The sequence below is a fragment of the Ambystoma mexicanum genome, chromosome 10 (assembly GCF_040938575.1).
Source record: "Ambystoma mexicanum isolate Mex_15411 chromosome 10, UKY_AmexF1_1, whole genome shotgun sequence".
NCBI classification, from domain to species: Eukaryota; Metazoa; Chordata; class Amphibia; order Caudata; family Ambystomatidae; genus Ambystoma; species Ambystoma mexicanum.
The window spans coordinates 111,402,039-111,414,558 of NC_090932.1; the positions used below are offsets into that span (position 1 = coordinate 111,402,039).

At 42.9% G+C, this 12,520-nt stretch overlaps 1 protein-coding gene across 1 annotated transcript in view; it reads right to left on the reverse strand.

Annotated features, from left to right (window-relative positions):
- Positions 1–1,985: 1,985 nt before the first annotated feature.
- DOCK5 (dedicator of cytokinesis 5) overlaps positions 1,986–12,520 on the reverse strand; it is a 1,209,967-nt gene continuing 1,199,432 nt past the window's right edge. The window contains exon 52 of the mRNA XM_069617597.1: positions 1,986–10,296. Coding sequence (XP_069473698.1) covers positions 10,210–10,296 — 87 coding nt within the window. The 3' untranslated portion in view covers positions 1,986–10,209. The remainder of the gene's footprint in view (positions 10,297–12,520) is intronic.

The window sequence follows — 12,520 nt, forward strand, 5'->3', positions numbered from 1 at the left end:
TCTCCGACTCTTAAGTCAGCTGAATTTGCTTGAAGAAAAGGACCCCTGCCACTGCCCAACTTGTTTTCTCGCCACTCATCAATCATATCCACCACTCTTTTTCCTCCACTGTAATTGTTTTCCCCAGGATTCTACTTAAGTTGGTATCTCGAGCTCCTTGCGTTCCTCTGCATTTCAGCAGTAAGTGTTGAGAATTGACTCGACCTGATTAGTCTTGCAGAATCGGCATTCACTCGTGTTGGACTCCCCTCTGACGGCCATGACCTTGTTTGTCCGTAAAAGATTTAATCTGATTCTCAGGAAGGTTTGGCCCAACTTCTTATCTGGGAACTTTTTCAAATAGACTCTCACCTCATCAATTTTCAGTAGATGCATAGATGCGTTATTAGTTAATTTGTAAAATGCTGCTTTTCCTTGCGTTTTAATCCAGTCCAGGTCTTTCCGTTTTTTAGCCACCTTTACTGGATTCCCTATCAGTGTTTCCTTTGTCAAGGCTATTTCTTCAAGGAGGTTTGTACTCCCCTCTGCCCATATTGCTAATGTTTTATTCTTTCCGCTCATCAGCTCAACTTTTAGGATCTTGTGTATTTTTGCTCTAGGTTCCATGATGATTTTCCTGAAGAGCATCATTGCGTTCCTTGCGACGGTCCCCTTCAGTCATGTAAGGCATAGCACTAGCCTGATTAGGGGGATCGGTGTTGATTGTGGGAGGCTCAGCACTTTCCCCCAAAATGCCCCTTCCAGTCTGTCCCACAGCTGGCTCGGAATTTTGGGCACCATCTTCTATCTCCCTTGCATGGCCAGAACATCGACCCGATAAACTCATCCTCTCTTCCTGGCTGTGCATAATGCCTGTTTTAACTGCTTGTAAATATTAGACTTCCTGAATACTTTACCTCACTTCTACTGTCTGTACGCTCTGTTCCTAGTCAATGCTTCGACTACTACTCTTTCTCAGCGAAAGCAGGCTCACGCAGCATTTTTGAATGATGGCAAACAGAGGCATTTTATTCACTGACTTGCAAATCAAAGGAAACCGTATCCTGCAGCTAACAGGACATCACCTGATTCACCCGACCCGCCCTCCAGGCCGCTTACCTTTATAGAGCATGGGTCACCTGCCTGAGAAAGATCTAGAAAACTATTGCTGTGCTTTTCGGCACATTTATCCTGCCTCATGCCAAAACATAAATTATGGAGCAACCCAATCTCTGTTGCTTTCTTCCTACGAAATCATCTGACAATTTATGGTCTGCCAATCAAATATAAGTAGGGTTGCACTGCCACACCATGATGATTTCTGGTCACAAATGAACAGTTCCATTTTTCTTACCGATCTTGACCAGTCGGTCACATGGTTGCCGTTGACCTTGACACCAGTTTCTGCCGAACAGTTTTTTTTTCGGTCCACCACAGTGCACATGCTTGTAAGTGTTCATAGAGAAAAGCTATGGAAAACCCATAAGAGAGTAGGGGTAACCTAATAATGGCCGCTAAAAGAGAATCTAGGAGATATGTCGTCATGGCAGCGGGACGATATTTTTCAGTTTATAATCAAAGTCCACCTGAAAGAGAAACGTGTGCCCCTTTTCCAAAAATATATTCATTGTAAACTATCTACTTTTATTTTTAAGGCGTTCGGATACGCCAGTGCTAATTTAAAAAAATAAAAAAATACAAATAAATGTACACCCTGCACCAACTTCATCACACTATCACCCAGTCATTCTGAGAAGGACTGTGAAAATGATTGATGCAGTCACTGTTTTTATTCTCATGAACAGCATATCTAGTCTAAGTGCTCAGCTTTTTCTTATCAATAAATACAGACCACTCTTGAATTAGGTCTTCAGCCTTTGGCCAGGTCAAGCCCACTGCAATCCCTCGTTTCGTTTGCAAACGTGCAGGTCCCGGCATATTTCACGTGGAGGCGAACAATTGCAATGGCCCAAACAGAAGAATAAAATACAACAGAAACTGACAGGTGCTGGTTTCATCAATCAAAAACTACATTTATTTAAAAGTATATTTACAATCTGTACAAGTTAATAGACATTTTAGGACATACAATTAGTTTGTACAACTGTCTTTACAATTTTGGGATTCATATACTATATTATCTGAAAGAGGCACAATTCTTTTTCCACAGTGTGATTAAAACTTCTCATTTACAGTGAGGACAAGACAACTGGCATTGCACAGTTAACACGTCTTCGTTAGAACCAGGCAAATATAGTGCTGTCTTGCTTACAGGTTTGAAAACATGAGCAGAAACAAAAATAAAAGTACTTTGGGAAAAAGTGAAAGATTATTAACACAGCTGTACGACGAATCCAATTATTTGCTTACATTTTGGGCAGAGTTCATGGGATTTCGGTACTATGACATTCTGGGAAATAACTGCACTGTTTGTTAAGAGTACATTTAGTTTTGCGCATACCAGTTTTTCAAAGATGGCCGCCATGGCGCACTGGTGACAACATTCATTTGGTCTTTCCAGAGCACTGTGCAGAAAGGAAGCGAGGGCACAGATTCTCCATGCAACCTAACACAAACAACGACCAAACAAAGGATATTATGAGGAGGCAGAGAACAATCAGATCCTAATCGAACAATTGTCTCTGAGTGGTTGAAGAACGAGAACTTAGTATCAACTTGCTGTGCTGCTTTTCTGGTAATTTAAGAGCACAGACACAAACACCATAAAGGAGTAGGGTTGATTTGATTTCCCCTTGGCACTGATGGAGGCTCAAACATCAGTTTCAATTCTGAGCTCATCCCCAACCATGTTACATGTTTCCATTAGTATGTCAGTGGAATGTCTATATGTAAGTCATCCTGGTTAATGAGTTGTTGACATTTTTCTCCCAGGTCATCTCCCTTCCAAGGCCTGGATTCTACCGGATTCAGTATTCACAATGGGGAGAGGTGAAAGGGATCTGGGGGGAGAGAGAGTCAATTTGGATACTCTAATTACAAAGAATGTCAAATCCACAGGTAAGTAGAGCGCTAAAGTTAAGTACTGCAGGGAGAATACATATTTTCAACTCCATTTAATATATATTAAAATGTTTTATAAACAAACATGGCTATCCTCCTCGAAGCATATCTTAGACCTCGACAACAGGGTGTTTTAAGGGCAAAGCGGGGACATCTTTTAATCTCTTACCGAGTTGATTTGGAAGCAAGGAAAAGTTGCAGGAGAATTTGGAATCAGTTAATCACTAACACAGACAGTGTGTCTCTGCAAAAGTGAGGGGGGTCTCACTGACTTCGCAAAAGGGCATAATTCTATTCGCGTTGTGGGACCCTGCAGATGCCCAAATGTCGAGTTTGCGTTTCTCTGAGGCCGCTTCATTTCAGGGTGCTCTGGGGAATTTAATAGTGTGTGCATGGGGTGCAACAAAACTCAGTAGATTAAAGGCGTCAGTCTTGCTCAGATTGGTAGCCTCCCGAAGGCACGCGAGAACGGTTGATTAGTATTTAAGGAAGTGACAGAGAAAAATGGCACCTTTCCCTGTGCTCTCAGACACCCATTATAGGTAATTATTTTACAATTGGGGAATGACTCCAACATTTTCCCATGTGTTCAGAAGTATACATTTTAGGGAGGGTAACTTGTAGAAGTAACAAGGTTGCCTTACTACTAAGAACAGGACTGATATTTCCTAGGTAGTAAATCCTAGTTGTAAACCAATCATGTGTCAGCGAGAATCTCTCTCTCACTGTAGACTGACAGATGCCACCAGTCTTCTTTTTCCAAGGGAAAGAAAGAGAACCAGTCATTCCTGGGTCAATATGACCGTGATTGATTCAGCAATTCTGGAAGTGGATCGGTCCGATAACTTCACATAGCCTGGTTTGCTTATACTATTGAGCCGAGACCCTCCATTTTAAGTGCACGTTTCAAATCAGCAGATGCGGGAGTGCTTGGATTGACAGCTATCAAAGGGAAGCTGAAGGAGTGGCTAGTGCCACACCACCCAAGGCACAGTATGAACCTACCCAGGAAGCACCATTTTCACAAGAACGGCCAGTACATGTTATCACCCGAAACAAACACCTGGGGTGCTGATAGCGATGGTATACTTAGTCTTGAGGCCAAGGTCACTCTAGTACACTAGGAAATGGGGGTTATTGTGGGCTTACACCAACTACACAAAAGTGGGATCATAACCGGAAATGGAATGTCAGGTAGGAAGACGAGTGATTAGTACTTGGAACGCACGCAAGTAGGTTTTTTTCTTTGCAGATTGGCTAGGATGCCAGTGGCATCGTGGGCATGGGAAAGTTCATTCCTGTGTCAGGGCAGACCCTGGAGAAGCAAAGGATGGTTCATTTCAGATATGAAAGCACCCAGGTGCAAAGGATGGCAAAGGAAGCAGAATGCCCAGTCATCAAGACACTGCAACCATCAGACTATTGCACCGGGAAAGCTGGGCAGTGGACTAAAGAATGAGGAATGTACAATATGTGTTGTCTGGTACAAAAGTAAATTATAATGTGAAGTAAGGGAGGTTTCACAAAACAAGACTACTGGTTTAAGAATACAACTCTGTCGAGGATAAGTGCAGCCTTTTGGCAATCGAGGCCACATACTTTCCCAGTGGGGCCCCTGAACTCTGCACCCATGTTTTCTGGTTTCTTCCATCAATCCCCAATGAATAGGATCGGCAACGCTACACTGCCATGGCGCCAGTACGTCTACCATTTAGTAAAATGGGCTACCCACTATCCCCTAAACATCCATTCTGTTGCTGCTCATGACACCTAGTATTCATTGCCCAACAAACAAATGTTGCCTACACTTCCAACCATTCGTTAACACCACCAATCAGTGCCGTGGAAAACCAGGAATACCGCCATCTGTTTGAGCTCATGTTCAAGCCATTTGACAGCCCTTCAATGGCTAGAAAACAAAAAATGTAGAAAGGTCAGAATAAAAGCTCTTGAAAAACAAAAAGCAGTCATGCATGCAGTAAAGCCTTATTTTGGAAGTACCATTCCGGGTATCAAGCTCGTATCTCACTGGCGAGAGGAACTATTGGCAATGCCCCTGGGAGGGAAACCTGCACACACGGATCCTCTCCACTCGGGATAGAGAAGTCAATTATTTAGAAATTATGTAAAGTCACGTGCTGAATATAATCGATCGCTAGAGCCCTCATGTTGGCAAGGAAGGGGTTCAATGTAGCCCACCGCGTGCCAACCAGATGCCCAGAGCACACCAAGAGCTAGACGGGAATCAATCCCAAATGATTTTTCTCATACATAAAGAACAAGACCCAAGTTGGGCACGTACGGGGTCTTTGGTGACTGCCCTGAATGGTCGACAAAGAGGTAAAGATGCTACTGAAAAAGTCAATAGGGCGAAAAGTGGAGTGCCTTTCACTCTGAACTGAATTTAATCTTTCATGAGTCAAACATGGAGAAGTACAGTTTTGCTCTCATCATGAGCACGTCAACCCAGTGACAACACAATGGGACCCAGTTTCCCATCTCTTAAAGACAGTGCTTTATTGGGGGCCACAGTACTATACAGCTTTTGGAGGGGTAGAGAGCCTTGCACCGTACAGGGCACATATTAGCCTTTGGCCAACATTAAGCCTAGCACTTCTTCTGTAGTGTGCAAACTAAAATGAACAAAACGGAAGTTTCGCAATTTTAAAGAAATTCATAGTTTTCTGCAAATGGATAACAGTTTTGCACTTGCACTGCACTTTTAGAAGCTGTTGCCAACTCGCCTCCAAGCCCTCTATGACCCGCCCCCCCAATCCCCATTCTGGGAGCCAATGATGCAAGAGTTATAGACCAGTACTGATGAGCTTGTGAAAATCCGAGGTACAACTAAAAAAATAATAAACAGAAAAGATAGGAAAACTGGCACAGAGTCACATGGTGTGACAAAGATGCACACGAGGGTACAACAAGGGAATCATCCAGCACCTGTGGTCAGTACTCGGTAAACAGTGACAAGTCGTGGAACGGAGTGTCATTCGGAAACTCAGATCGGAGGATATGGATGGAAAACTCATCAATACGGACTCACCTTGGACTGCATTTAAAGGGCTCTAAACTGTTTATTGGCCCATATGGGGGCTCCGAACTCTTACAGCTGCTTATTTCACAGGAGGGATCACCAGGACCTGCGTGTGTGTCACACCCCAAGTCTAACAATCCATATCAGTGAATCTCCAGAGAAGGTCACAACTCGCTGTGAACCAGACATGGCTCCGAAGAACGGAACCTTGCACTCTTCCAGAGTATCTGGATTTTTTGCGGTTCTGAGCACGGTTTGATCCACCAGAACATAATGATCTGGCTGTGTGCACCTTCCACAGAACACACAAAGGTAAAGTCATATTTAAAGCAATCGCTTTCATACGACATCCACCCAGGAGCACAGTATCACTTTCCCTTAATTCTGCACCAGGCTGTTGAACTTTCAAGATACCCGCGATCTAATCATGCGTAGACAAGGGACCATCACCAAAACATGGAATCTCATAATTCCCGGGAAAAATCAGGTACAGGCTTCTTTCAGTTACTTTTCCCATTTATTCTGCTTAAAACATTTCCAAAATTGGTCCAACAAGACGAATATATAAATATCACACAATAAAAGTTTCTAAATCAGCAGGCTCGGAACTGCCTCGACTTCATGCACCAACATGATCTAAAAACAATACGTAATTTACATTGAGCGGCCGTCTTGATTTAGAGCGGCGTAATAAATTATATTGCAGTCCAGTAATCTGCTACATATTTACAAATGGGAGTATGTGTTTGGCATGAGTGGCCGCTTAGGCAAACAAAATATAAGAAACAAAATGGATCAACATCTACAAATAATTGGATACATTGCAAAGAAGGACGTTTATCATTTTTAGATTTTTTTTACTAGTACTCTCGTTCTTATTGATCAGCCATCGGGCAGTGGTAACTTATGTTCAAACGATTGTTCTAATGCAAGCACAGTCAACGATCCAAGTGCTTGACGAGGATAGGATACGACACGAAAGGAAAAAAGGTGCGTTAATCCTTGCCTTGCACATATGGGGTTTAACGCCTGCAATGGGCGAAGGGACCGGAATTGCTACTGTAAGGAAGAGGCAAGTACAGAGGAACAACAGACAGCCTTCAGGTTGGCAATGCTACCAGGATGATATGAAGCAGTTGGCAATGAGGACATTTAAAGAACTAGTGCCCTAATCATCTCCCCCATAAGTAGGTTGACACTTGCCATTTTTATATATGGGTGAGTGCTGCAGGACAACAGTCAATCGGCCGGATTACAGGTTACCTTTTGAACTTAGTGCGTGATTGTTGCAAAAAGCCAACCAATTGAATCAGGATATCTCCTTCTAGGAGGAACCCCAAATGTTACAGAAATGAGCGTTGTAATGACAATCAGTGGCGCCATTACATTTTAAATGACCAATCATGCTTTCACTGCAGACCTCTGAAGATTTAACTGCAAAGATGTTCAAGTCACTATTCTCTTTCTAAGAAGAAGAGGACAGGGTTGCAGCAGATGTAAATTGACCAAAATGCCGGAATCACCTTTTCACTAACAGCACTGTTCGGAATCAATTCTTTCGAAAAAAAAGGCTGATTTTCTGATGCGCACAAATGAAAACGTATTCCTTGCGAAAAGGCCAGTAGGTGCAGAGTCAAGTATCACTATACCAAATGGCCCCCTTCACAAGTATGCAATTTTCATTTGTGATGCAAATTAACATGCTCCAAAGAGGAGTTTTGTATCCATACTTTGATGGTGGCGCTATAGAAAGCCCCAACGCATAAACATGATGTCCACAAAATGAGGTGCCTCGCTACATGAAAGCTCTCCTGCCAATGGTCTATGCTCATGTTATACTGGTTGGAAGATGTTCCATTAAATCCTTTAGGGGATATAAAAAAAACACTTCAATGTTGACTGATGGCTTGCAAAACACGTTTGCACTGTGCTGATCGAAATCAAACTAAAAACTGCTGCGCCACAATCCTTGGCTCATAAAACAGACATCTCATGTTGAATTAAAACTATCCCGCTAATGTTTCAATGCTAAGCTGCTACACCAAGATATCCAAGCACAATATTTCATTCATACAATGCAGTGCCATGGGTTGATGGGAGCTGTTGCAACAGGCACGCATTACCCATACTGCTTCACTTCCAAGTGAAGGCTTTTTCACTGCAGCGGTTCATTGGAAATGTGCAGGACTATGTGGAAAAGAAAGCCATTCCACCAGTGTCCACTCCCACCTTGATGGCCTGATTGGAGAAGAAAGCTCAACCTTTCATCGGCATTATCCGGTTTCATGTTACATGTAATGCTGGGGCCCAGCTCGATCCGGCACATACCAAGCAAGGACACCCTCAACCGAATGCCCTCTAGCATCTATGCACTTGGTTTTACATTGAGGTGCACACCTTAGGGGACAAAGTCTACCACATCCTGAGTTCTATCCACTAAATCAAGCATACTCCCAATCGCTCATAGAAAGAAATGAAAAGATTAAATGAACATTCTTCTGCTAATTCCAGTCTCAAATTGAATTTGGTCTCACTGGGCTATCCAGTTGAAAATGATGCGTAATGCTTTTTTTTAGGATTAATTTGTTTAAACTGTAAAAAGTATACTAGTGTTTTTTCCTGGAGTGTATACGCTGCACAGTCTACAGAAATGGACTCTGCCAGGCGAGAATGGCAAGCTGGGAAGTTATCAGCTCTACAAAAAAGGTGCATCTATGCAGGTGAGGAATGCAGGTGAGGAATGACTTAAAAGGAATGAAAGAAAACACAGAAAATAAAATTGGTGATTAACATATGATCCACGTTGACAGATGCACCACTGCTTTCAGCCCAGCCAATGGTGACACAATGTTAAAAAAAAAATAACAGCAAAGGTTCGATCCTCAAACAGGATCCATGATTTTTCCCAGTTGTGTTCGCCTGGGGATTGGTCCTTGACATTTAAAAAAATTACATGAAGCCCATATCATTCATTGTCAGCTATAGATACATGCACAGGACACCTGCGAAGGATGCTTTCTGCAACTCCAGCTCAGCAAGGATTAAGCAACATATCCTAAACTAGCCTATGTTAAAATAACATGGAAAACGTTACCAGGAAACATGTGTTTATCCTTCAAATGCCAACTAAGCAGTGCAGTAGTGTTGGGAGAGCACTTGCACAATAGACCCTTTACAGGAATTTCCCCACTTTTGATTTGGTTTCTTAAAATATCGTTCCAGCCTAAACATAAGGCAGTTGCAACTATTCAGAAGATAGGAAAACCTGAAAGAGGCCTCATGGGGGAGTTGTTTAGGCATATGGCTCTACTGACTCGACCAACTAAAAGGAGCACAATGATGCTCACGTCCTGTGCCTAATACGACCACAAAAGCAACATCCTTTTAAGTGCAAAACACCAGCCAGGAACACTGTCTTCGGGGGTGCAGTAACAGCTACACAATCTTGTCTCAGGATGGACAGGACACGAAAGAGTTCACAGCGGTTTTGCCAAACAAGTGACTTTCTCGCCAAACTACTTTCTTTGCATAACATCCTACAAGATTCTGAGGCTTTACGGCGCGTCTAAAGACGCAGAATTTCAGAGTTTGGAGCGAAAGGCCGAACATAACAGTTGGAAGTCACTTAGCCTTTCTTTCAACGATACGAGCAATAGTGCAGATGAAATCCATGGCGCAGAAAAAGTGCAGGGCCCTAGGATAGTAACTATTCTACAGAAGGGCTTAATGTGGAACGATAGGCGTACCTTCAAACCATGACGCATGGTTCAATAAATACAGTCAAAGAGAACTTTGGCAAATCAAGAGTACCACTCGCGCATTGGGAGGTCCTGCGTGATTGGTTAAGTGGCTTTCTACATCAATAGCTTACGCAAAAAATCCAATTTTCCTTGATTTAAGGGGTGGCATGGCCAATGAGACGCCATCTCCATCGGAGGGCTGGATCACTTGTTGCAAGGCTCTTGAGGCAGCTTTCAGTCCATGGTCCTCTTGGCCGCCTCCTTAAAGAACCGCAAGCTGGTTCGGAGATATTCATCGTTTGTCCTGGTTCTTGTGAGCTATTACCTACAGTTGACTATAACTCGAGCAAGGGGACACACGGAGGGCCGGGGAGCCTGGTAATCCTTTAGGGGCTCCCAGAGGAGATTTGCTAGGCACTGGGACCCTCGTCACTCAGCAGGTACAAAACTGGTCTTCCGTTCTTTTGGTGGTGGGGGAGGCGGCCTCACTTCACGTCTTGGAAGCGGCGGTGGGGTCTGAAGGAAGAAGAGGAAGATATTTAAGTGTTTGATATGTTTAAAGGTGCACACTATTAGCTGGTTTCTCTAAGTGCCTGACTTAAATACAAATACTGCGATGATAAATAAGGTCGGCTAGGACCAACTTACTCTCCATTCCCCCGCCCGTCTTGACATAGAAACCCATATGGTTTCCAGCCATCTCTCTCTTTAAGTCAAGTTTATCTGTTTGTAAGCAGGTTGAAAGAACACTATACAGACGTCACAATCTGCCAAATAAAACAGGTTTAACAATGTCATTCAATACATAAGAATAGTGCCATCTCTCATACACCATGATTAAAAAGATTCAATGTTAATTATTTATTTTTAGTAAGAAAGCCCACAGCAATTGGAATACTCCTATTTTGAAATCGGTTCGATGTGATAATGTCGCCTGGAAAAAGTTGCCAGGCATGCAACTTTTTTTCCCAGACCCTTAAAATACTATCTCCAAATATTCGGGGAGGGGTATCATTTTATATTATAAACTCCAGTCCTAGAATATTAGAGGAAAGTGTTTGATTTTACTGAGGGTGCATTTTTGGGGAAATGTCACCGCCCCGATGGCCATTTCCGAGGCGACTATCACTGGATACCTTGAAACCCATTGCTCAGAAAACTAAAGGCATCTTTAGAAGTTCACATATGAGCTTGAAGACAAACCGTTTTCAGCCACTTCCTTTGTTCAACAGTCATACGAGACATTCAAGGCATTGAAACGTGTGGGCATTATATCAAGAGTCGAGAGACTATGCTCTTTTTAATATCCAGCAATGCGCCCACCCCTCTATCCCACCCTTCCCTTCAGTGAGACGTTTTGTGTTTTCACACATAACCTGAGTTGTATGATAGAGTATATTATTTGATAGCGTTTGGTAGCGTATGCAGTTTAATGAATACTGATCAAGGATTTTAAAGATCTATTAGGTCAATTTTGTAAATGCTCATTTTGCTCTTTTAACAAGTTTTAAAGCTGTGGTTGGGTGACACCAGGATTATCCATATCAGGCCAGTAAAGGTGGCCAAGATCTCCCAGCTATTAATCCAGCATAAACCAACTTCACTAATGATAGCAAATGAGCATGAATAAAAAAAAGAAATCTTTGCTGCCAGTATCTCTGCAGCAATCAAGGTAACTGGTCATTCCAGGCCGACTGGGATAAAGGATTATCAATTTGTAAAAGATAACATTATTTTCCAGGTTTCACTCTCCCTTTCTTCACAGCACCGACCATCCACCCAGTGCTCAACTCCACAGAGAAGCATAGTTGCAATTCTGATTTCATAAACAGTGATCTTGGGAGCAGTAAATACAGGTACATTTTAAGGTACTCGGTTTATAGACCTCAGAAGGTTGAAAGGATAGGTCGGTCCTGCAGTGGGATTTGAACTTGTGAAGTACAGGTGGTTCTCATGTCCGAGACCGGTGCTTTACTTGTGATCTACAGGGCTGGACTGGGAACCAAACGTGGCTTTGGAAATGTTTTTCAAAGTGGCCCCATATATTTACATATACTGGAAGCGTTGTAACACATTCTTTAATTTATCCCACTTGAAAGAGGTCCATGGTGCATAGGCCAGTCCAGGACTGGTGATCTACCTGCTTATAATGCATCAGTACATGTCCCACACCGTGGTCGTTTTTCCCTTTTCTTTTTCCTCATTGATGTAAATTCTCCCAGTCTCTTTGGTTCAAAGTGTATTTTTTGTAACTGTTTATTTATTAACACTTGGTATTGGCAAAGCATCACATACAAACATTGGTCGGTAGAGCACAACTGTATCACAATACAAATGTATAGCGCACAATGGTACACGCTTGCATAACTTCAGTACAGGACAACACAGGCAAACTTATGGCAGAGGTCTCTCCCTAGCAAGATATGCACAAAGGTCAGACCAAATATCCTTAGTGCAGCTGCAGATAGGCAAAAAGGTAATGTATAGTTCCTCCATGTCGCTGGCCCAAGTGACATCGCTCATCCACATTTCACACGTAGGAGGCTGTTTGTCATTCCACCTCATCAGCACAGCTCTCCTGGCCAACAACCGCCCCAGGTTCAAGAATCTGCATTTATCCACTGCCAACTTCCCTGTGCAGTCCAGTATACAATCGCTGGCCGTTAGAGACGATTGTAGCCCCAGTATATCTGACATTGGAGTTTTGCCAGCGCACCAATAATCGTCGAGTTTAGGGCAG